This window comes from Aythya marila (genome assembly GCF_965140915.1).
Source record: "Aythya marila genome assembly, chromosome: 1".
NCBI classification, from domain to species: Eukaryota; Metazoa; Chordata; class Aves; order Anseriformes; family Anatidae; genus Aythya; species Aythya marila.
The window spans coordinates 66,468,536-66,494,333 of NC_139042.1; the positions used below are offsets into that span (position 1 = coordinate 66,468,536).

Here is a 25,798-nt window from a genome sequence, read left to right on the forward strand (position 1 = left end):
TTAAGAGCAAAAAATGTAACAGAAATACTACAAAAATCACTGAAATGACCCATTACTTCAAACCAACTATCATGTGAAGTCACTTGTAAATTGACATACACAAGATTAGGCAAATCAGCACAACTACATTCTATAAGTCACATTAGCAGCTTCTTTTCTCTAGAGATTGGCAAACAGAAAGCAGGCATTTCCAAGCCCTGGTTAAAGTCAGTAATTCTGGATATAAGAGCACTAAGAACAACATCCGGCATTAACGTAGACTTAATTTCCTTCGTCTCCTTTTACCAAGGCATGGGCAGTGAGGATTAGCTATATCACCTCTCCAAGCTGAGGTGGGGAGTTCACATAAAATCCAATCTTGCTTTATAATAGCTGATTCTTGTAGAGGGCAGGCTCAGTCCAAAGCTTTAAATAAACTCTGTGCACTCTTCATACTCACATTTGACAATTTAAGTTGTTAGGCAATGTGTTGATGACAACGTATGAAAAACAATGTGGCTGAGGAACAAATATAACATATTGGTTAAGTACCAGAAAGGTTACCACCATTTCTTTTAGTTTTATGGCCAAGGAATGGAAATGCATGGTACAACCAATGGCATTTCTGAAGTAGGGACAATCATTAGTCCTGCTGAAAAATGTTAAAAAGGAAACATGTTAAATGTTAAAACAGGAAACACTGGTGGAAAAGAACTGAACTTTGAGAAAGATTTAGAAATATAAAAGCACACTTATCTACAGAGTAGAAACCCTCTTTGGTAAAAGCTTAAGCCAGAGGAAGGCTTTTGCCTAAGTACCACAGTTTGACAGCTCTTTAGTTGCATGACAGAAATAGGGAGACCTCATGAAGCTGCTATGAAAGACACAAAAAATGTGTGTCTTATTCCTCTATTCCTTCTCATTTGTGTGATTAGGGGATATTTGAAAAGAAAAAAAAAATGTATTTCATTCTCATAAATCCCGAGACAGTTATAACATCCATCACTACAACTGTATTCTCAAGAGCACCAAGAAGATAACAGAGCTGCATGAATTAAATGTCAGTATCAAAGATATATCTCCTCAGAATTAGCATTAGTTGAATAAAAGACAGTTATGAGGGTGGGACGAGCCTTGATGGTCTCCTAGCAAAGTGACTGACGTTCTTCCAAAATAATTTTCCAATACTTGTTCTGTATTGGCGTTAGGAGGAAATAGAGTTCCATAGTTTCCAGGTACTTATATGTCTGATTGTAATCTTCTGCCAGGCAGCTAATAGTAACAGAGTATGATCATGATTTTGAATGACATTGCTAGGTTTGTTATTGAAAATAATGCTAGGTATTAATGTTCTAAAGGGTTAGGAATAGATGTATGTATACTGATCTCATTTTTGCATAAATCCTCTGCAGCTATCAGCTGAAGGTACCTCAGGATATGACGTAGATATTGGTGTCCATGGACAAAGTATTATTAGCTCTATCCCATTCCTCTCTTTTCTCTGCCAAAATGACAATTTACAGTATTCTCAGTTAAATTAGAGGATGAAAGCAAACTTTACCATTCCTCCAAATAACTGCCACTTAGCTTGTCTATACCACACGCAACTCAGGAGTGAATGCAGTTAGCCTGAGTAAATGTCTGATTCCTTTTATCCTTCCTTGTCTTCATTTTCACTTGACTTTTATGCTCAATGTTGCCTAAACCCTATATGCCAAGCTCCCTAGGGCAGGAGCCATTTGGATCAGCTCCCAAGCAGGGTTCTTAGGAAATATCAAAACACAGAACTGAGACCATCTAATTCATAATACTTTGTAAATACTTATAAATTCATTGAGGGGTCTCAAGAAGTATGCAAGTATAACTAACATCATTCTACAAGAAGGAAAAAGTGAAACCAAAAGGTTACGTGTTATTCTTGGTGCCAGGTGTTGACTTATGCAGAATCAAAGTTCAGCTCCTTGTGTAGACTACTGAGGAAAATGTCTCTGGAATAGCATTTAGCACTGGAATTAACATCATCTTAGCCACTGTGACGTTTCTTATACTCTTCTTATATCTCAGACTTGGCCTCTTATGAACACTATCTCCCAAAAATAAGCACAGTTTGTGTTTTCTATTTGGATTTAGCAAAACTGGCAATTTTCTGCAGCATCTTCAATCTCCGTAATTGCTATATGACTGCATTACAGTCACAGACCCCAATCCATGGTTGAGTCCCGTCTGAGCCTAGACCTAGATTGTTACAGTGCCCTTTGGTGTTTGACTTGGTAGGTTTCGCTGGCATCAGGTACCGAAGATTCTTCCAAAACCTGGAATTCATGGGAAGAGATTTATCCTTTTTCCACTTCACAACCCTCTTTGATGGTAAAAGAGACAGGGATTCTGGCAAGAAATTGTAGTCACTTATAGGCATATATTCAATTAATATGATCTTAGTTTTCCTTTCAACTAGAGCTTTATGTAGTCCACTCTCAAGTTCATATATGGCTGTGTCAGAAATGTAGTTTTGGCTCAGTACAATGATTAATCTTCGACTTTTATCAATGAATGAATGGATATCATCAACAACAGCTGCAAATTAAAGATAAATGTGTTATTAAACTAAATTGAAAGGACAGGCATTGAATTGATTTCCTTCAACAATTGCGCATGTACCAAAAATGTTCCCCTTATAAAGTGACAGCAAGGAAACATCCTGCCCTTAAGACATTAATGTGCATTACAGATCATGAGTCTGTGAAAATGAATTCTCACAGGGCCAAAGCTTGTTCTCTGGGACAGATAAAAACCTACAGTCTCCAGCTACCTGAGACAGCTGTCTGTCAGTAGTCACATGGACTGAAGGTGACAGCAAAATTTATTCTTCTTCCAGCCAGATGTCTCTTTGTTCTTTCGTAATGGATACCGTTAGAGAGATTCCACACAAAGTCACTAGCAGCCACCTGACTATTCAGTAAATCTCAATTTACTCCTTCCTTTATTTCACTGAATCCCCAAATCTATTGCCAGTAATCCAAGGCTGAGAAGATCATCATGTGATGACAGAATGAGTTCCAACTCTGTCTCCACAACCATGGGACAATGAGATCTACAGAGACAACAGGTCTAGAAAACATGCCTTATAGGGACAGAGAAAGCAAACTGCAGTAGTAACACAATACAGAGAAAACAGAGAGGAGAAGAAGGCTGGAAAGGGTATTGCAATATACCAATGGCTCCTGTAAATAGAGGGAAACAATCTGTTTTCCATATTCACAGTGGATCAAACCAGAGAAAAGGAAATAAGCTAGAACTCCTGCAAGGAAGAATCAGACTGAACACTTAGAAAAGCCTTTTTTAATACTCAAAATGGATTGGGAAAGTTGTGGTATCTCTCTCAGGTTAGAAGAATGTGTCAGGAAAGGACACATGAAGAGAAGATCCTGCCGTAGGAAGGAGGGTGACTGAGCTTATTGTTCTGTGTTTTTAACAAGAAAATCCAATTCTCCAAATAGGCCTTCAAACTAAATGGAATCCCCCAGTATCTTTTTTTTTCTTTTTCTTTTTTTTCTTTTTTTTTTTTTTTAAGCACTTGTAAAAGGCCATTAGTAATATAAGGAAACAAAATGCCATGTTCTCATGGCATTTTCTCTTATTTTCTTACCCCTATGGCTCCCAGTGCATTCACAACATGCTATCAACTGCCAGACTGAAGATACAGACAAAAATGCAAGTTATCTGAGGATCTGAGTAACAGAACCATCAACTGCTCAGTGCAGTAAGCATGAGTTCACACACAGATGCCTGCCCTCAGCAAAAGCAGAGCAAGAATGCTATTACCTTTACTATTAGAATGCATATAATATGCACATTATATTCTCTGTGTTCTCACCCTAACTTTCTCCATGATTGCTTTTTCACATTATTTTGATTGTGTAATTAAAGGTATGTATACATGTATATATGAATTCATAAAAATATATAAAATGTATAAAATGTATTTATGCTGCCGTTGCATGCAAACACAGCCTAGATAAAATGAATATGTACCATTTCAATGCATAGAACTTCTGTCAGATTTCTTTCTCATTGCAGACTTTTACATATTCATGAAAAGGATATGTCTATTTAATGACAAGAATGTTCAATACACTTACCTCCTCCTGGAGAGACATCTCTCTCAAATATACATAACTTGTACCCAAAATTTTCTTCTAGTATCATCGGTAATATCTTCAAAGCAAATTCTCTCTCTTCTTCACTAGTAGAAGCACAGTCTTTCAGATAAGACACAAAAGCATCATATTCTTTTCCATCTGGAAAGAAATCACCAATTTTTGTCTTGTTGGCAACCGTTAGAAATACAGTATCTGATCCACCATTCTGGCTTACAAAATTATTGTCTCAGTATCAAAGCATCCAGAAACATCTTCCTTATTACAGACTAGTATGCTCAACATGTCTGCAACTTGATAAGAAAGTTATACAAGTCCTATTGCCCTTTTTCACAATGATTTTATCTTTCATCTAATGCTACCAAGTAGTTCTGTAGAACAGGTACTAAAAAAATAAGCTAGTTTATTATTTTAACCACTTAGAGTTATAAGAATATACTGTGTCTGGTCATATATTGGCCAGTAAATTATAAACATAAAATCCAAGTAAGACCAATTTAGAAACCAGGCTTACCACATTAAGCAATCTTTAATTGAAACTTGCAATAAAACTGTCTGGATTGATGCAATAGCACACATGGTTTTGAATCATAAACTATGCTTCTTCCCTAGCATGAATGGAAAAATAAATAACCCTGGCAGGCATAAATGACATTCACCCATTACTGAGAAAACTCCAACCACTGCAGCTCATTCAAGGTATATTCAAGCAGATTTAGAGACTGAGGAGGTCTAAGGAAATTAGGTACATATAGACAGCAAACTGCAATTCTCAGAAACACAGTCACAGAGTGAAAATTATACCCGGAGTTAGGTAATTGTCAGGCTTGCTCCTTAAGTCAAGGTCCCAGCAAAGTTGCTTGATAAAACACTGGCAGTGTACTCTCTTTAAGTGCATTTAGTGACAAACCTATAAACACTGCAATGACCTCTACAGACAAGGAAGCATTTTAACCTCAAGCAGAAAGACATCAGTGAGGTGAAAACAAATTTGGAAACAGAAACTAAAAATGGGCTGTCAGTTCCAGGGTGTTCATCCTCCCTGAAGATAGATTACCTATATACTTCCATATCTTTGCCAACAATTCTTCAGCTTCTGTGATAAAGAACATTGCACAATAAAGCATGCTGGATCAGCAGCCAAATGTGTCCCTTCTACTGTCTGTTCCAGAGGCAACTTCCTGACTGTGTTCATCCGCTTTATTACCCCAAGGTGGATAACACACTAACTTGACAATCAAGTTCCCTTTCACATATTCCTCGCTGTTTCAACTTACAAAAATCCTGGACTTATTTTGCCCCTTCGTCTATGATGATTGTTTTTTAGAGCTTACCAGAAGCTACTTTTTAATCAGCACTCTCTTTCAATGTCAGCATTAGCTAAGTCATACCTCCAGCAGTGTCATCTCTTCTGCATATGTTCCTGTAAAGTAGAACTAAGTCTACTCTGAACATCACACAGACAACTATCATGGCTATTAAAACACATGGAAGTAGTACAGCAAGAATCATTCCAGTTGTAAATAGGTGTACTGGCAGATCTCGGGTGTTTTCTGTAAAAGAGAATCCCAGGAAATTAAGGCCTTAACAAAGAGTATTATAGGACAAGATTCATTTAGTAAATTCTCATGGCATCTTAAAATTACCCAAACTAAAATGTTTGTGTGAATTCTGTCCTGCCAGTATCTCAAGTACATATGCATCCCATTCATCCTGAGATGGAGAAAAACTACAGAACATAGATTACTCTAAAAAGTGGAGATCGTGCATGTCTGCACACATTCTGCACATACATAAATGAGATGTATGTGGAATCAGTACTGAGACTACAAGTCCTCAAAGATGTATGGCATCCCAGACTGGAGGAATACACTGGAATATACAACCACTTTTATGATGAGTTCTCTTCAGGATCTCTATCATTTTGTGTTATTCTTTACCCTTCTCTCAGCCCATCCATAACAGCCCTTAATGACACATTTAATCTCTTTGCCCAAGATCTTCTTTTGTGTCTGTCTCCCTTCTCTTTCAGGCTTTTTAAAAGATTTATTTTATTTTATTTTATTTTATTTTATTTTATTTTATTTTATTTTATTTTATTTTATTTTATTTTATTTTATTTTATTTTATTTTAAATTGGTTTGTTCTATTATCCTCCCCTTTTCAATTCCAAATACAGGTTTTTAAGTATTAAATCTTTGTGAAGTCCTTTGTGAAGACATCATGTCATGCTCATTGTAGTCTGTATTTCATTTGTTTTATTATATACTACATCTTTTAAGATCGACTAGTCTACTTTCACACATACAGAATTAAATATTTCTTCTCAATAAACTTTGAAAAGGTCTAAGAGAGAGAGAGATGGAAAACAAGCAGAGTATGCCCATTTGCCATGAATCTCCAAGTTGTATGGACTACAAGTTCAAAGTAGAGCTCAGCTTTCCTAAGCTAGAAAGATAGAGTCCCCGACTGTATCCTTCTGAGAAATTATCAACCAGAATGTATGAGACATTAACAGGAATATCAAAGACTACCTTTTCCATGAATGAAGGAAAGAAGAAAAAAAAAAAAAAAAAAAAAAAAAAAAAAAAAAGAGCTGCTTAATAAGCAAAGTGGCCCAAATAACAGTAACAGACTCAGGGTTGCACTGAGGTTTACATAGTCAACCCTGATGATCCCACCAATGTGATGTGCTGGAGATGACAGGGGATGTTTTATCATGGAATCTAACAAACTGCTGCAAAGGGATCTGTCAGACAGAGCTTAGCTCAGCCTCCCCCATCTGTATCCAAACCATCATCAGTTTAACTGTGGAGCCCTCGCACAGTTAGGGCTGATGTAGCAGAAGGAGAAGCAATCCCCACTGCCCCATCTCAGAGCATAAGGAATCACCCAAAGAGCTTGTTAAATCAAACCCCAGAAGAACCAGGGTCTTTACCAGCACACACCCATATCTGGATCAGTACCCTGCTTCCTCTGTTGAGAGGCTGGCATGATTAGTAATTAAAAACGAGAAGTATGGTTCATAGATAATACTGTACCTTTCTTCAGTTTCACTATTTTTATTTTCGTTGCTTCATCAGCTTGAAGCTTACAGGTGAAATTGTGATGCAAGTCCTCATCTCTTACTTTTTTAATCTGTAGTAGCCTTGTGACATAAAACTTGTTTCCCAAACTGCAAGGAGGAATGGTGTTAGCAACACTACCTGCATAGAAATCTACAATAAGTTGAGAGGCAGATTTTGAGGAAAAGTATGTAGAAGAACCTCAGACATTTTAATGAGTTTGCAGTACACAAAATATAGGAATTGATCACATACATCAGAAGTTCAGTATTTTCTGGAAACCTACTGTAATTTTTTGAGTTCTTCTTCACATATCAAAGGGTCATTCTTGGGGATATCTGAGCATTTTTCTGGAAATGTTTCATTAATCAACCAGTAGAGGCTGGCATCTTCTTGCATATCATAACCCAAGAAACCTGTGCAATTGAGTATCTCTTCTTTACCTACACAAAGCATAACATAAGAAGATGTAGTCAAAAGTGACATTCATGTTCACAGTGCAATAAAATGTCAGCTTTCCAGGTCTCATATCCAAGCAGAAAGGTTTCCTTATGGGCTTAGTAGCCCCTTTCATATGTGTGCCATGATGGCAGTGGCTTTGGCAACCAAGCACAGGGCTCTGTTGCACTTCACTGTAGAGGGAGAGTCATCCACTCTTTTATCTCAGATTAACTGTAACAGCCAGAAAAGTTTAAATAGGCCAAAGCATTTCAGACTTCAGAGAACAAAACTGTGTGCTGCAGGCAGAAAACAGGAGCGTACCACCAACACCAGTGCCCCAAGGACATATAAAATAAGTAACTAGTAAGGGGAATGATTGATGATGATAGCTAAACTGTATACTACAACGTAAGAAGTAACAAAATCTGCTAGCACCCGTGCTGACCTCTCACAGAGAAATTCTCTTCCCAGCACCACACCTGGAAATCAGCATAATCCTGAATGCATAAATAATATTTTTATTTATGCTCTGTATAGCTGCTCTGTACCACTCCAAAACACTATTTGGAAGTGTAAAGGAACAACACCTTAGATTCTGGTTAATTATAAAAAAGAGCAAAAGTAAAAAGACAACAGTGCACATGGGAAAATAAAAGGAAAGATCTGGATCTGTGGAGTGTAAAATCTGATGATCTGTAAGGCATTTGAATTTAAACATTGTCATGGAAAGCTTGTCCTGAGGTTAGCTACAACATTGCATCACCATTTCTAGGTTATGCCAGCACCATTTCCAGGGAACACATCCAGAACACGTTTCAGTAAACCACAAAAGCCGCACACTAGTTCTTGTTCAGGACACTATGCACAGATGCTTTCCAGTAAGTCAGCATGTCCAGGAATATTTTGAGAACATACATTATAAACAGACTTCTCAAGATTTAACAGAGTGGATGCTTCCAGTGAAACTGCTTAAGAATCTTTAAAGCTAGATCAAGATGAAAATGTGGCACCCTTAGATTTAGACCTTACAAATCCAAATCACATTTGCACAGATTGAAACATAGACCTAAAAGAATATTATTATCTACCTTACAACTCTAGCCTTTTCACTGTGCACAACAGCTACAAAAGTTTTTTTTGTTGTTTTGTTTTGTGTTTTTTTTTTTTTGTTGTTGTTGTTTTGTTTTGTTTTGTTTTGTTGTTGTTTTTTTTTTTCCCCAAGGAGATCCTATAGGGCACCATCAGGTAGTTCAATGATCTTATCAAAAAATCTGATCAAAGCATATAAAATGTAGAAGACTTATGGTTCATAATCATTTGATGCTGAACCACGTTTCCATGTAAGGGTTCGGATGAGCAGAGTAAGTGATAAGAACTGTGTAGGAACAGTGCTCTGGGAGACTGGGAGACATAAGGCGATATAGGATTGGGGTGTTGGCATTAGAAAAAAGGACCTACCAGCTGCTCTTTGTGGGGTGGAAAGTAAGCCAACATCTGGTGTCTTAGCTGAGCAGATGAGATACACATATGAGCCACAGAGGTGGTGAATATGTGTTTGCAGAAATGTGCGAAGACTAAGTAATCAAATTGGAGAATCCCTCAGACACAGGAGAGCAAAAATACAGGTGAAGTTATATTCTTAAGAATTACATACAGCCTCTTAGATGCTTTGTGGTCAAAATCTTGGATAGTTTCCAACACTGTGTAAAGCCTACAGACCATGTTATCTAACCTTTTCCCAGACAAGAGGACAGTCAATTTTTTGGCTTTTGACAATACGACAAATTCTTTGAAACAGTAACAGATCCGCATGCTTGCATTGCCAGGACTGTCATCCTTCACGTTTCTCATTTCTCTGCAGAATGATGTCCTTGACTGCATCAAATATTAAAGAGATTACTTATTGTTGCTCACTGGACAAACCAGATATATTTCACACATCATTCTGTGGGGTTTGCTGTCTAAAAAGGGAAGTCGTGGTTTATCATCACTGTCACTTTCTCTTGCTGGTCATAACAACAACCTAATCTTCGGCCTCTGTAAGGGTGAATTTAATGTATATCAATCATGAAATCCACTAAGCAAAATGTAACCATATGTGAAGATAGATCACATCCAGAATGGTACACAGACAATTAGTTCAATCAGACTTAACCAAACAATCAAGTATAAAGAGATCTGAACAAAATCTTATATATGATGCAGCTAAAATAATTAGTTCTTGAACTAATCTGATACCTATTTCTGTTTCAATTTCTTCATCGCGTCCAACTATCTCCAAAGTTACAGCCTCTGGTGCATCTAAAAAAAAAAATAATTACTGATATTGAAGTAACAGCTTTCTTAGGTTCTACCACAGTAAAAATGACATTTGCATTATTTCTAAAACAAACCATATAGATTCCATTTGATTCAAGGAGAAATATCTTGATCTGTTATCTGGACCTGTCATTACCAAGCAGTTTAAAAAGCAGTATGTCCTGTTGATTTTTTTTTTTTTCACTTGCATACATGTACAATATAAAGTTTGCAATGGTTGGAAAGGCTCTCTCACAAAACTCTTAGTAAGTTTGTCTGACTTACAGCAAAGAATTTTGAAAAAATTACAACTTCAGGGAAGACATACTAAATACATTTTTCCAAACTGGTAATAAGAAATGTAAACTTCTGGTTTTTATTTTTAAATTATTGCAAAATAGATCAGATTTCCAGATCTGATCACCTTTATATATTTATTTATTGATCAAATAACTATAATTAGGGGATAATGAACCATATCCATAAACAAATAAGTTTAACAGGGAATTTTTTCCGTAGTAAGGAGAACCAAAAGCATGCTTCGAAGTTTTCAGAAAGTTTTCTTACCCTCTTCTACTACCAGCTTAATTGTATTTGTGCTGTGGTATATCCTTCCATTATGACTGATCAAAATTTTACAGGTATATATACCAGAGTGCTGAACTGTTAAGGTTTTAAAATCCAGTTCCCGTTCTGTTTCATTTTCATAGTTCTTACAGTCCTACATCAATAAATGCAGAAAATATTATTCTGTAGCAAAGATATATTCAAAACCTTAAAAAAGACAAACTTTATTTTTGAAATAAATCGTCACCATCACTCTTTTATTTTCTCAACGCCATTTACCTGACCCAAAGGACGTGAGGCCCAGTGTTTAGTCAGAGTCATTTAAACACAATCTCTGAATATTCAACCCATTAAAAGTAGAGAGCACTATAATATGGTTCTGGTCTGAATTACCTTAGATTAAGAAGGGAAATGGTCACTGGTGGAATCAGGGAATTAACATTTCCTGGATGCATACGTTTGTTACCAGGCTCTTGTACAAAAAGATGTGTTATCATCCCTCTTTTATCTCAGCTTCAAGGGTAATATGAAAGCTTTCAAAAATTTCACCCAAGGATATTTAACTCTAAGGATGGCTGCTTCACCTGTCTCATACAATATTAGTCATAAAAATATTAGGCATCGATATAGTCAGCCATGAGCAAGGTCAGTCCAAAGCACACCCCTTTACTGAGGAAAACATATCCATCAATGGTCCTGCCCTCTCAAGGACAAGGAAGGAGGGTTGTGTCAGGCAGAACACAGATGCCAGCACTTAAGACACCAAAATCCTTTCCTGAAGTTGATTCAACATGTACATGAAGGAATGGTGTTACTCCAAGCAGGGCACACGGAGAGGAATAAGGAGCACTGCTCAAGGTGGTGAGTAGGGACAGGGTGGAAGAAACCTAGTCAGGGTTCCAATGGCTGAGCACACCAACACTCAACAGTTACAAAAGCTTATACAGCTATTGTCTATGCCCGGGCAAAGACTGGTCCAGAGAAGACCAATGATTTGCCTAAACTGAACTAGATCTGCTACATTTTGGAAAAAATGTTCAGAAATGGCAAAATGTAAAAGTTTTTCAATTACTTTACAAGCACAAGCCAACTGTAAAAGAAATATCTTGGCACTTAATTTAATGTCGGAATAATACATACATTAACAAAGTAGCTAAATCAGCCAACAAATGTGCACATCAGATCTATTACCATTCCAAACTAACAGTAATTTCTGATTGCAGGTTCATTTTTCTAACAAATCTGAAAGCACATAGAAACTTTATTCTCTGTATCTGTCTAAAGGCTTTTTTTCACCAAAACCATGAGAAATTAAAGCGTTATAAGACTTGTAAATGTTTCTAAAAATCTTCATAATTAATTTTTCCTGCAGATGTTTTTGATCTACAGCCAACGATTTGAGCGATTACCTTGTACCATGTTACACTGTCATTTTCATTGACAGACAAATCACTGCATTTCAGTGAATGACCTGTTCCAGCATTTTGAATTTCGGTTGTCAAATGATTTTTGTTGAAACAGCTGCTTTTATTCCTTTCAAGCACATTCAAGGTCCACTTCTGAATTGTGAAATTTTGTCTTCCATTGCTATGAAAAAACATTTGTGAAATCAGTGTTAGGAGCTTTTTAAAGGAATATAGCTCATAGCAAAACAAAAACAAGTTCTTTAATACATCTGTTAGGTAAAAAATACATCAGTAATGAACTGATTATTTACATTCCCCTTCACTGCTTTTCCAATTCCAAATGCATTATTTCTCACAATGAAATAGGTTATCCAAACTAAATCATCACAAAACACTTGACAATAAAATTATACCTATGAAATATGACAATATATTCCATATCTACCAGAATAAAAATTTAACTGTCTGTGGCATGATATATAGTTACAAGTGAGAACAAAAGAGTTTTAGTAGCTTAAATCAGCATGTGATCTGGCAGGTTTAATCTCTTATGCTAAGGTTTAAAGCAGTAACTAAGAAATATATATTTTAAACATAAAAAATAAAACAGGCTACTGTGTTATTGTTCAAAAAGTCACATTTTTCATTGTTTGATGCTGCGTAGATAATTACCAATATTTTGGAAATATTTCCAAACTATGCAATTCTCATGAATTATTTAATCACTTCTGGATTCAAGCATGATACTTCTGGATTTAAAGTTGACACTAAGATGAGTGGTGCAGTTGATACAACAGAAGGAAGGGATGCCATCCAAAGGGACCTGGACAAGCCTCAGAACTGGGCCCACATGAACCAAATGAGGTTCAACAAGTTAAAGTGCAAGGTGCTGCACCTGGTTTGGGGCAATCCCAGATATGAGTACAGACTGGGAGAAGAACTCATTGAGAGCAGCCCTGCAGAGAAAGACTTGGAGGTTCTGATGGACAAAAAGCTCGACGTGAGTTGGCAGGGTGCACTTGCAGCCCAGAAGGCCAATTGTGTCCTGGGATGCATCACCAGAGAAGTGGCCAGCAGGGTGAGGGAGGTGATTGTGCCCCTCTGCTCTGCCCATGTGATGCTCCACTTGGAGTACCGCATCCAGGTATGGGGCCCCCAGCACAAGAAGGATGTGGACCTGTTAGAACAGGTCCAGAGGAGGGCCACAAAGTTGATCAGAGGGCTGGAGCACCTCTCCTGTGAAGAAAGGCTGAGAGAGCTGGGGATGTTCAGCCTGAAGAAGAGAAGGTTCAGGAGTGACCTCGTTGTGGCTTTTCAATGCTTAAAGGTGGGTTATAAAAAAGGTGGAGAGCAACTTCTTTCTTGGGCAGACAATGACAAGATGAGGGGGAATGGCTTTAAACTAAAAGGGGAGATTTAGATCAGATGTTAGGAGGAAATTCTTCATTCAGAGGGTGGTGAGGCACTGACAGATTGTCCAGAGAAGCTGTGGATGCCCCATCCCTGGAGGTGTTCAAGGCCAGGCTGGATGAGGCCCAAGTGGGCAGCATCCCTATGTCAGGGTATGGAAACTGGATGATCTTTAAGAACCCTTCCAACCCAAGGTGTTCCATGATTCTATGTCTGCCCAAGAAGTCATGTTGGAAGGAATTAATCTCTTTTTCTCTCATTCTCTACTGATCAGAGGTCTATGGTTTAATGGCTACCCCAGGTTGATGGAAAAGCCATGAACTCTTTCTTCTAGAGCATGTTCATCATATCCCATATCTATAAAAAGTCAGGTGAATATGTTCCAAAAATGCCTCTTCTGACTATCTAGAAGCTGAATGTGATCATTCAGGTATCTAATATATTCTATCCACATATTTCCCTAATGACTCAGATTATAGCTGTGAGTTATTTCATTGCTGGATATGTCCAAATACATGGCTACAAAGGGAAAAGAACCTGAAGGGCTTAACTTTGGTGAAGTTAGTCTCACTTTGGCAAAGTTAGGGCTTAAGAGAAAGTTTTTTTTCTGCCTGTAAATTAATGGGTGAGGTTTTACAATTAATGCCTAAAGCTCAGCTCTCATTTTTACTAAACAAACAGGGTCTGACAAAGCAAAAGTAGTAATCACTGAACACTTCCTTCTGGTGTCAGACGTCTTCATAAATATGTTTGAATCTTCCTGCCTCCAAGAAAAGAAAAAGGAATTGCTCCCAGGAGAACTGAAACAAGCAAAGAACTATTTCACTGAAAATGGCTAAGGGACAAAGAGGTTGAAATGGAGAAACAAGTCTGACAAGTGTATCAGCTTTCATACCCTTCTAGTGTGATATACCTTTTACTGTTAAAAGAGTCAGAAGAACCATTACAACATCACTTATATGATGAATTTAGCTTGAGATTTCATTTTTTTTTCCCTTATCAACTCCCCAAAACAGAATTGCTTTGCTCACCCTCTTCACATTGCAGTCCTTTTTCAGCCTGCAGATTTTTCTCCTTACTCATGGTATTCATTATTCATAGTTGCAATTGACTATCTAAATCTAAACAAGGTTTGGTTTCTTAATCAGTTAACTGCAGTGTCATAAACAGGAAAAGCCTTATCAGAACATTTCCATCAGAGTTATATTCACAGTAGGTGGAGTCCTTCTCATCTGTTCTTCAACATCACATTTACACATTTAAACCAGACCTACACACCACAGTCAGCAGCGGGATGACACTCGGTAACCTCTCAGAGTGCAGTTTACATGACCTATTTCACAAGTGTTTTTTAGGACAAGATAATCTGTGCCCCAGAGAGACTTCTCTCTCTCCATGACATTAAAGGCACCTAAGGTAAATAGCTAAGGTGTAGTCATAAATATTAGTTCCAATGAATTTCACCAAGTCTGTGTGCTCTTTTAGATATTACACTTGTATCTGAATACTGCTGGAGATGCAATTATGGATCTGGCCATAAAATAAATATAAGTTTAGTACCTAGATTCAGAAAATGGAAGAAAATGATCAATAAAACCACATGCTCTCCTCAGCACCATCACTCCATAGAGGATTTTTTCCGTCATTATTTTAGGGAAATGACTTCAAAAAAATGAGGATTTCAGCCAAAGTGGATCACGATATTCTAGCTGACAAGACAAACTCCGGCAAGGACCAACACTCTGGAAGGTGACAAAAACATACCTATGCAAAACTGAGATTAATTTGGCTTATATAATTTCTATTTGTCTGCAATATACATGATTTTCACCACCAAAAAATAAAAATAAAAAAAAAAATAATTGTATTGCTTAAACTGCTAGTGTCTGAGCTGTTATATTCCTGTCTCGGTCTTCACTTGCTGCAATTCTTTAGTGATACTTTTGGGGCTATAAAACTGGCTGCTGGCTTAACAGCCTTTCAGCTTCACTCATAAAACCCACCAAGAAGGAACAACAAAAAATAGATTGACCCAAGAGGGAATACAAGGAAGTGAAAGCCCTTAGAGAATATAATCTGAGTTTGCCATAAAGACTGCATGCATATCCAATTTTGTCATCCTTTAGTTATTTCACTGCACAAACCCAGTACTGTATTTCTATCTACATCAAGAAAGTGACAATCAGCCTTCCAGTGCACAATATTGTTGTTCTCTCTATTTCAAATTCATAAATACAGAGTAGCAAGATTTTCAAGTTCATAAGTATAGAGCAGCAAGATGACCTGCTTTTTTTTGGTTGGTTGTTTTGGTTTGTGTTCTTTTTTTTTTTTTTTTTTGGACAACCACAGGATATAAGTTATGAAAACCCATATAAACTAGAAATCCTACCAAATATGTGTGACACAGATTTTCTTCTTACCACTCCCACACCAAATACATATGAAATCCTTCATTTTAAAGATTTTTTTGATGAACATGCACACACTCAGGCTTTCAAGTGAAGTCTATTAATTCTGAAATAATGGCTGAACACTACTCTACTAAGAAATGTGAAAACACATCAACATATGCATCTTTGGCTATATATGCTATGTCTCAGCAAAACACTTTAACTGGAAAAAATCTTATTCTTCTTTAAGTCAAAAATAAAAATAAGTGAATAATATACTATACATATACTATATACTATATACTATATATATAGTGTATATATACTATACATAGTATATACTATATATATAGTATATAGTATATAGTATATATACTATATATATACTATATATAGTATATAGTATATAGTATATAGTATATACTATATAGTATATATAGTGTATATAGTATATATAGTATATATAGTATATACTATGTATAGTATATATATACTATATACTATCTATACTATATATAGATATATATATATACTATATCTATACTATAGTATATACTATATACTATAGTATATACTGCAGTATATACTATATACTATATATATAGTATATATATAGTATATATTATATACTATATATTATATACTATATACTATATACTATATACTATATACTATATATAGTATATATATACTATACATAGTATATACTATATATATACTATACATATAGTATATACTATGTATAGTATATATATACTATATATATAGTATATAGTATATATACTATATACCATACTGTTGCATCATTTTCACCTCTTTCTTGTTGCACATTGTCAGTTGCAACATAGCAGGAAAAAATAGTTTGCAAAATCTGTCAGTGCTATGTTGTCATACACTTCCTGAAAATCTGCAGTAAATTAGATTGACACTTTGTTCACTAAAACTGCCTAAGCAGCTAAAAAAATTATTTTCCTATATTGTTTACAAATTATCATATATAAATTAAATACTTTAAAATACATGTAAAATATATAAACAAAACTATCTTAGAATGTCTACTTTAAAACAAAAGGCTATTATAAATGCTCTGAAACAAAACAAACTCCATTCTGTCAGTCTTACTAAGTCTTAAACCAATTCATTATTCCACAATATTTTCCTCTCCATAGAGACTAATAAAAGTCCTCCTTCACTGCAGGAAACTGATTTTGAAAATAACCTTCTATATTTTCTGAAATGTAACACCTTTAATATGTTTGCCAACAGTGGGAATCATCAGATAAAATAATCCCAAGATCCCATGAAAATCCCAAGAAAAACAAACAAACAAAAAAACAAACAAAAAACCACTTATGGGTATTATTTCAATGACCTTCATTCTGCATTCTGATCATAAGGAAAAAAAAAATAAAAAAAAAAAAAAGATATCCATATATGTCTAACAGAAAGATATTCTAAATAAATAAATAAATATTGTTTCATGCTGGTTGAAATATTTTATTTCAGAAACTTTTATCTTAATAAAAGTCCCTTTTCTCAAAACACATTTTTATAAGATAGTATCATAATATAGCATCTTAGAAAATGAAAATAGAGTTTCATAACTGAAAATCAAAACTCTTAATTGCATACAAATACTTTGATAAAATCAAAAACTTTTTCTTCTGTTTCTTGCTTTGACAAATCAGCAAATCAAAACATTTCACAAAGGATCAGACATTTTTGTGTTTTCTAACAACTAATCATTTTAAGAAACTTCATCTTAATAATTTTACTTGGGATTTTTTTCCCTCATCTCTTTCTTCTAAATAAAAGACTTTTTCCCTCAATATTGAGTTTATATTTTTATCATATTAGTTTTATATAGTCCTTGTAATTCACTGTATATTTACTACCATTATTCCAAATTCCCAAAAAAATCACAAAATCACAAGTATTGTGAATTAAGGGTTATCACAACTTTCCTCTGTTGTGCCTTTTTTTAAGACTTGTTATGGCAACCTTCTTTTGCAGGTGATTCAGATATGTTCCTTGCTACATGCCAGAGTGTGCATTTTATCCTGTTATTTATCCTGTTATTTGTGGCAGTAGAGTGAGTTTTTAAATTTAATAACTTTTTATCACCATATTTAGTGAAGTCAGTATATGGATGACTGCTCAAGGTCATCAATAAAGCAATAAAGCTTTAAAGTCAAGTTCAGACTTGATATGAAAAGTATAGGTCCATGACAACCCACAAGCCTATATCAGGTATTGTCTAACCCCGAAGTACCACAGCTAGGCAACTGGCTTCACTTCTGCTAATTTAGACAGATATCTGTACCCAATAATATGCTAAATCTGTACTACATTGCAGAACAAAGTGGCCATACTACCACAGTCATCACCCCTAAGGCCAATTCTGTTAATATCACATTCAACATACCTTAGGAATTTTTTTTCTCAAGCTTTATTTACTAACTGGAGAAAGACTGACCTGCCATTAATAAGAAATCACATGCAACCAAAAGAAATATTCATGTGTGTCTTTGCTCTACCTGTAGGCTTTTCTTTTATAGCATTCAGCTTTTCAAATACGGTGACTCATTTCTTTTTAAAATAAAATCAATACAACAATAATGATACATGGAAAAATATAACATGAGGTTTTCAGCTTCTAACTTGAACATTAACTAGTTAACAGATTAGCAATTGAAGCCTAACTTAAAACTATATACTATCAAAATTGTTTATGCAATGTTGCTGGAGAAGTGTGGATAGCATTTTACAGTATATGATGCCCTATAACAGCCAATAACCTTTATGAACCAGGCAAGAACCTTAAAAATATTACCTCAAGAACAGCGCAAATAATTATATGAAAAAAAAAAAATTGTTTAAAATGAATTGTTACTTCAAATGTAAATCGTGAATTACAGTTGTTGTGCAAGTTAGTCATAAAAACTTAATACAACAAAAATTTGATTTCATCCTTCTGTCATTCCTCATGATCAAACAAGGAATATGACCATCAGCTGAAGCCCACTCTTATTTCCGTTTCTGCCTCGTGATGGTAAGAATTCTATGATGGTAAGAATTCAAATACAGTGATTTAATTTGTTCTTTGAATAGCTCCAAGCATGCCAGGCTGTGCAAAGAAACCAAAGTTCAGCTCTGTCACCATTACCTTACTACATTTGATTTACTTGGCAGGCCTCACTGAGTAAGTACCACGCAACAAAGTAAGGAAGAACAGGTCTGGTTGAGAGGACAAGCAAAAGCTTCCTTCTAGTTGGCCATTGACAGAAGGGTTGCCTATTTCTCATTGTGCTTAGAGAATCAGCCATGAAACAGCAGAAATACTACCTGTTTTATCAAAAGTTTACAGAACCTTTAAAAGGCTGTATCAGCCTGTAGAAATATGTCTGTCTGGGTGGTTATTGTGAAATGATGTGGGAAGTGACACCATAATTAATGTAGTTGCGTGAACTTCCTTTACATAAATGCCACAAACAAGACAAAGACCAAGACCATCGTTATAGACAACTTTAAGGGCAGGATGTTGTTCATCCACTTCCTGTGTACCCACCTGTGAGTGACAGAGTAATTCCCAGAGTCACTGAGTTCAGCTGGCCAAAACTCCAGAAAATTCATTTGGGAAATAATTCTCTGTGTTTTCTGTATCAGCTTCTGCCTTCCAGCATTTTCTTTGTACCAGTTTATTGTGTATCCTTCTGTCTCAGGATGTAGCATCGACTCAGGAAAACAAAGGAAAAAGTATTCCCCTTCTAGTACATCAATGGAGGTGCGAAGGGGACACAGCTTCTCTTCAGAAAGAAAAGAAGAAAAAAAAAAAAGAAAAAGGAAAAAAAAAAAAAAAAAAAAGGAAAAAAGAGGCTCAATACTCTTTCAGAAAATGTTATTATCCTGACTTTAAAGTGACTTGCTATGTAGCAGGTCTTTTATACTTTAGGACTTTCTTTTAGCAGAGAAGTTTGGCAGTATTTATTTGTTCCAGCAAAATCTATTTCAGTCTGAGAACTCACTTGTCCAAGTTTTCATTCTACCTTACCCAAGCAAAATTAGAAGGCATAGAAAGATAAAAAATAGACATTTCCATAAGATTCTTTCATGCGGGTCCATAAGTGTACAAATCCAAAGAGCACAGTCTGTAGAACTTTATAAAAAAGCAGCTGTCACAAATGGAAAGGGGAAGGAAAATGTATTGACTTGACAAAGGTGGCTAATCCTCAGAAAAGATCAACTGCCATAAAAGCAGAGATCCTATGAATTAACATGTATATTTTCTTCTTAATTAAAACGAAATTGTTACATGATAAGATTTCTTAAAAACTTCATATATTTTTAGAAAATTTCCCTTGGAACAAGGTTGTATGTGAAAAATTTAGCCTCAAAGTCTGCTTTTTTAATAATTTTTCTAAATGTACCTTTACACATGGAAGTCATACAAAATACAGAAAAGGAAACATGGTCTAGTGCAAATATTCAAGAACAAAATAAGCCTTCAGTCTCTTTGTCCTAGAGATTCTCTCTCTTTATCAACCATTCTGACTACACTTCTGAATGTCACAAAAAGAATCATGATCACTATTTTTCTTGTTGTGGCTCTCCATATTGCCATGCTACCATACAACATAATCAGGTGTTTCCACATAGCAACTCAGTTCTATTTATTTAATAATTTTGTTACTTTGGACCAAATTTTCCAAGTCTAGAAATTGGTCTGCAATTGGAAAACCTTAAAGATTTTGTTCTTAGAGAAGTATGAAAGTTTCACCACTCTGAGCAACTGTCAAGAAGCTGTCATATATTTGGCAAATATTTTAAAGGCTCTATGGTTGAAATGAGGATTTATACTTACCCATGGCAGATTCAGTAATAAACATTACTAAAAATATCAGCAGAGTCATTTTCTTGAGTTAATTCTCACTTCTACAGAAAAAAAAATAATAATAATAAATAAATAAATAAATAAGGTGATTTCTTCTTGGTTCTGAAAGCCTAAGAAAAACAGATCCACAGATCATCACAAGTGCAATGAAATAGACCACTCTAAGCACTGAGAGCAGTGTTACTAATGCCTGTTACTGAAGAAGGCTTTCCAACTGGGAAGTTACTCATTTTTATTGTACCAGGTGTTTTTATGTGCCAGGCAACATATCTATATTTTCTTTGGCAAGTCTTATTCCAAATTCAGAAAGCAATGCACAGTCTTCTCCCTCCATTTACATGTTCACTAGAGGCCCTTTGTACTCCTGAGTAAACTGACAATCATATAGAAGCATCTAGACTTAGATCCCAAGCCAGTGAACACCTATCAGTGAGCAGGACAGTGCTTTTTCTTCTCCACAAACAGTATAATCTTTGCAGGATTGGACCTTAAAGAAACACAGCTAATAGAATCTTCCCTTACACTTCATGAGAACAGCAGAATGTGGATGGATCAGACATCTTGTTGTCTAATTTTATCCTGTTGGAAAACAATGAGGTCTGCAATTTTGCCACACATTTTCACCTACAGAACAGATAAGTACCAGTTGAGAGTGTTCATGTTTCCATCTGGGGGGAAGGGGGGAAGATAAAGAAACCCATTTTCAATTGTTCTTTCACAGACAAACATGAAACTTTACTAAATAAAACCAGTGTGGAGTATCTCTTCTGAGATTCCTCTGAACAGCAGGTTAACAACCAAGTGCAAAGCCAATCCTAAAACTGTGCCTCAATTTTGCTAACAAGACAGACAGCTTAGATGCATAATAACCTGAGCTCAGCCAAGACAGATGTCCTTACTTAGACATCTGAACGTGAATATACAAATAGGACACATACTTCAAAGAGATATTTCACAGAGAGCTGTCCAAAGTAATCTCTTTTAGCATTCCATTTCTTTGGTTTTACTACATAAAACTTGCAGTTTGAGAAGACATACTTACTGTTGTAAGACACCTGCCTGAGATTTTTTTATTATTTTATATTCCTGAATGACAGCAAGATGTGTAGCTCCTCTCCCTCTCTTATTCTCTCCAATTCATTACAAGTGTGCCACCATCCCATAAATCACTGTAAGAAGATGAAAGAGCTGTTTCACATCCCCTTTTTCAGACTGACTGGTAGACAGACCCCAGTTTAGAAAGCAGCTAAAGAAGCAACTTTAAGGGACCATACAGTAAACTCCTCAGACCTGGTTTCAGTTCCCTTCTACACATTCTCTGTTTTCATTTCTTGAATTTACTTTTCATTTTTGACCCTAGCACATCCAGAAGAAGTACAACTGCTACAGACCATGAAACTACAATCCGCTACATAAGGATAAAATCACATATCATCAGATGTTAATTCTAAATCCCATTCCTTGTTGGCACATCACTTCAGCACAATATGGATATTTCAGTGAATGCAGATCAAAGCCCTTGATTCTTTGAATAGGGATTAAAGAACAAAGTCTTATTCAAGCTACTTAATGATGGCCATGTTTGAGATTGGTGGGTACAAATAAACAAGCAAAACACACAGCCTTAGTCTTACTCTCACACTGCTATTGAACCTGATCAATTTGTTTGAAATTGTTCTACTCCAGGCTAGCAGTATTTACATTTGAGCAATATGGTTTGCAGTATTCTTTAATGAAATACCAGGAGGGTAAAAAAAAAAAAAAAAAAAAAAAAAAAACAACGAAACTAACAAACAAAAAATGTATAGTTTTTGGTGAAATTCAACTACTATAAAAATATTCTTCAAGGATTGGAATAAGGTCTTTTATATTCAAAAAGAAATGGGGAGATAATTTAAAAGGCAAAGATTCTCTGTCTCTGAAGGAATACAAAAATATTCAATGGACAAAATGCTAAGGCAATACCAGCGAATGACAGTTTCAAAGACAGAAATAAAATAAGAGTTGTCTATTAGTTGTCTAAAGTGACAATAGGTTTAAGCGTGTTTTTCAAATTTTGTACACGCTTAAAGCTACAGTTGAATTTTTAATAATTAAAAGTGTTTTCTAAAAATCATTGTGCCATTGTGAATCCAAAAAAAAATCTTAAAACAAACCAAATATTTTAAATTCTGCAAACTGCATTAATGATATCTCACAAAGTAGACAACTGAGTGTGTTTAATGATCATTAACTTTGTTAGGAAATTCCTCATTTTCCTAGAATTACCAGAGGAGTTCTGAATGAAAGGGTGTTGATACACTTAAGTGATTTTCAGTTTGGTAAAATCACTCATTTTGATCAACACTTTTGGAAACCTTAATTTCTACCCAAAGGGCTGTGGCCTCCTTAAAAAAAAAAATAATAAAAAAAAATAATAATTAAAAAAAAATTTAAATATCAGATTCTTCTGAACCTCAGACTGTTTGAACAAACATTTTGGGGTCAAGTGAGGAAGCCACTAGTCTTACATCTTTAAGGATGGCTTCTTGTCAACTTAAGTCTTTTTCAGGTATGACTTTAAATATGCCACAAGTCAAATAACATTCATGCAGAAAAGCAAAAAAGATCTAGCAAACAGTTGTCTCAACCTTAGTAGGTCTAAGCACTTTTCTGCCGGGATTTCTAGTTATTGGTTAAAATGAAAATTTGCCTACATTTCAAACAACATAAGTGTTTACTTACCATGCAGGTTTTGTCAAGTTGAAAGTGGATGCAGAGGTAATCTTCCAAACTGCAGACAGTCACAACTTGTACTCACAAATGTTCTGAACCTTCATTCTTCACAGAAACAGAGAGCGATCACTCTCAGTAAGTGATTCAATGCAAAGACAGCTCAGTCTGAAAAACCTCTTGAAAAAGCAAGAGCAGAATTTGTCACTTTGAACTGTTGACTGCATGGAGGAAAATGGAAAAGGTAGAAGTGAGAAATTTACTTTTACAAGTACTGATTGGAAAAGTATAGCAAAAGATGATTATTAACTTTTCTAAATGAGGCATTTGAGGGTTGACATATAAATGATTTGGGAATCTTTTTATTAATTAATTAATTTATTTATTTTTTTTCTCTTCCTGCCACCTACCCCAAAGCTACCTAGGGGTGAAGGAAAGGGCCAGGGCAGCCTGGAGAGGGGGGAGACCTTGTAGTACCAGTGAGGGGCTGCATAACCTAATAAGCCATTTCCAGGGCTAAATTATACTGAGTTATTATAAGGAAGAAGCATGTCAAGGTCCTGTGGGGGGAAGGGGGAGGAAAACCGAGGGGGCCTTAGGGGTGACAAGCAGTGCTGGGGACGACGGCGGGACGATGCTGGAGCCCACCAGCGTGCACATCCCCGCGCAGTGATGCGGCCAGAGGCTCCCCCGAGGTGCGTGGGGTGGGGGGAGCAGGGGCTGCCCCTCCCGGTCCTCGCCTCCCAAACCCCACCGCCCTTCCCCTGCCCTCCCGTCGCCGCCCCCGGACATTACCTGGCTCTGCTGGAGCCGCTCAGCACCGCTCAGCACCGCGCCGGAGGGGTTGGAAGGGGCAGGCAGCAGTGGGGGGTTCTTCCTTCTCACGACCTTCGTGGGAGGATAGGGCACAAGAAAGTCATGGCTTTGGTATTTGTAATCGAAACACCGCTTCCTCTGCTCTTCTGCTGAACGCTGGCGGCGGGATGCCTTTCCAAGAAGCGTGATGGAAGTAGTATGGAGCTTTAGGGACGTAACCTAAATACATATTAAGCTAAAAAAGGCAGCTTTTATCTTGTTGTTTCTGCTACGAATTCCATCCCTCCTCACTGGCCGTATTGAGGATGGATGCTGAAAAGCTGATACCCTGCAAAGATTATTAAAAAAAAAAAAAAGAAAGAAAAAGGAGGGGGGGGGGGGGGGGAGGAGGGGAAAGAAAACAAACAAACAAAAAAAAGAAAGCAAACCTCACAAATTATGACCCGCAGCAAAAGAGAAAAGGCAAAACACATGATCCTCTAAAAGATTTACTGACACGTAGATCTGATTTTCCTGATTTCGCTGCTGTCTTTTCTGTGCCAGCATCTGCTTTTGGGGTAGAGTGATGCAAGGTTTCAAGACACAGAACATTTTATAATTCCATTATTGTGAAAGGGGTGTTGGTAGTTACCTCTAAAGAAACCCTTGTGCCACCAGCTGGCCAGTTTTAAACCATATGTTGGTCTGCTGGAACTGTGTTTCTATGAAGGATTTCTGACAGCAGCGTTACCTGTTTAAGTGCTCTTCCAGTGTAAATGAACATTTGACACTGCTTACTTCACACAGATTTATTTGATATTTACTGCGCAATGACTCATTACACTTGTAAATGAAGTTATTTTGATAGCAGCAGGAAAGTTTTCATCTCCTCAGAATTTCTTTTATTTCCAAGGGTGTTGGAACTGGATGGTTTTTAAGGCCCCTTCCAACTGAAACCATTCTGTAGTAATGGTTCAGCTTCAGAAACTTGTCTGGTGACAACCACATATTTTTTTCCCCATTTTTTTTTCCTTTTTTTTTTTATTTTTATTTTTTTTTTCCTTTTTCACCCAGGACAGAATTTCCCAGTAACAACAGGAGATGTCACTTTGGAGGTGAAATGAGCGAACTACAATAAAAAAGGAGGGATTCCACAGAGCCGGCAGTTTTCACATTTTGCTGCTGAGGTGAAGCAAAGAAACCCCGGAGAGTTTCTCTGCCTCACCTCATTTGTTTCCCTCATCACAGATTTAAACAATATGCATATAAACACAATCAGACTGTTTGCTAATGTAAATCAGTGCAACTTCAGGAAAGTCAGCTGAGAATCTGAACCAGTGTAACTACTTTTAAAATGTGTACAAGGTGCTTCACAGAGTTTATTGTTCTTATGTGGTTGATTCTAAAACTTAGATATATAGCGCATGCATTTTAAAGATGACAGTGATTTTACATGAGTCTGAAAGCAACTTAGCAGACAGCAAATAAACTGTACAGTCAAATATCATCAGTTACTTACTTTGACGAGCTAAGCCTTGATAGTGACAGTTTGGAAACAGCTATTCTGTTTTATTCACTCTTTCACAGCAATATTTTCCATGAGTTGTTCTCATATTCATTTGCTTTTATGTCCTTTTAAAATGCTCTTCAGTTTCTGAACTTTCAGCTGTATGGCAGAAAGCACCAT

At 36.2% G+C, this 25,798-nt stretch overlaps 2 protein-coding genes across 2 annotated transcripts in view; both read right to left on the reverse strand.

Moving 5' to 3' along the window:
* IL18R1 (interleukin 18 receptor 1) lies at positions 1-21,691 on the reverse strand. Its single transcript, XM_082755351.1, has 11 exons — positions 21,647-21,691; positions 20,575-20,645; positions 19,282-19,519; positions 11,917-12,094; positions 10,508-10,661; positions 9,881-9,943; positions 7,488-7,644; positions 7,178-7,311; positions 5,528-5,689; positions 4,119-4,277; positions 1-2,553 (listed from the first exon to the last, which is right to left on the reverse strand). Exons 2-11 carry the CDS (start codon positions 20,621-20,623, stop codon positions 2,153-2,155), a joined length of 1,695 nt encoding a protein of 564 aa, XP_082611477.1. The 5' UTR covers positions 20,624-20,645; positions 21,647-21,691; the 3' UTR covers positions 1-2,152.
* A 1,757-nt stretch (positions 21,692-23,448) lies between these two features.
* The window catches only part of IL1RL1 (interleukin 1 receptor like 1), a 31,442-nt gene continuing 29,092 nt past the window's right edge, over positions 23,449-25,798 (reverse strand). Inside the window, exons 13-15 of the mRNA XM_082755366.1 lie at positions 25,631-25,777; positions 24,112-24,204; positions 23,449-23,495 (exon numbers count right to left, since the gene is read on the reverse strand). Coding sequence (XP_082611492.1) covers positions 25,737-25,777 — 41 coding nt within the window. The 3' untranslated portion in view covers positions 23,449-23,495; positions 24,112-24,204; positions 25,631-25,736. The remainder of the gene's footprint in view (positions 23,496-24,111; positions 24,205-25,630; positions 25,778-25,798) is intronic.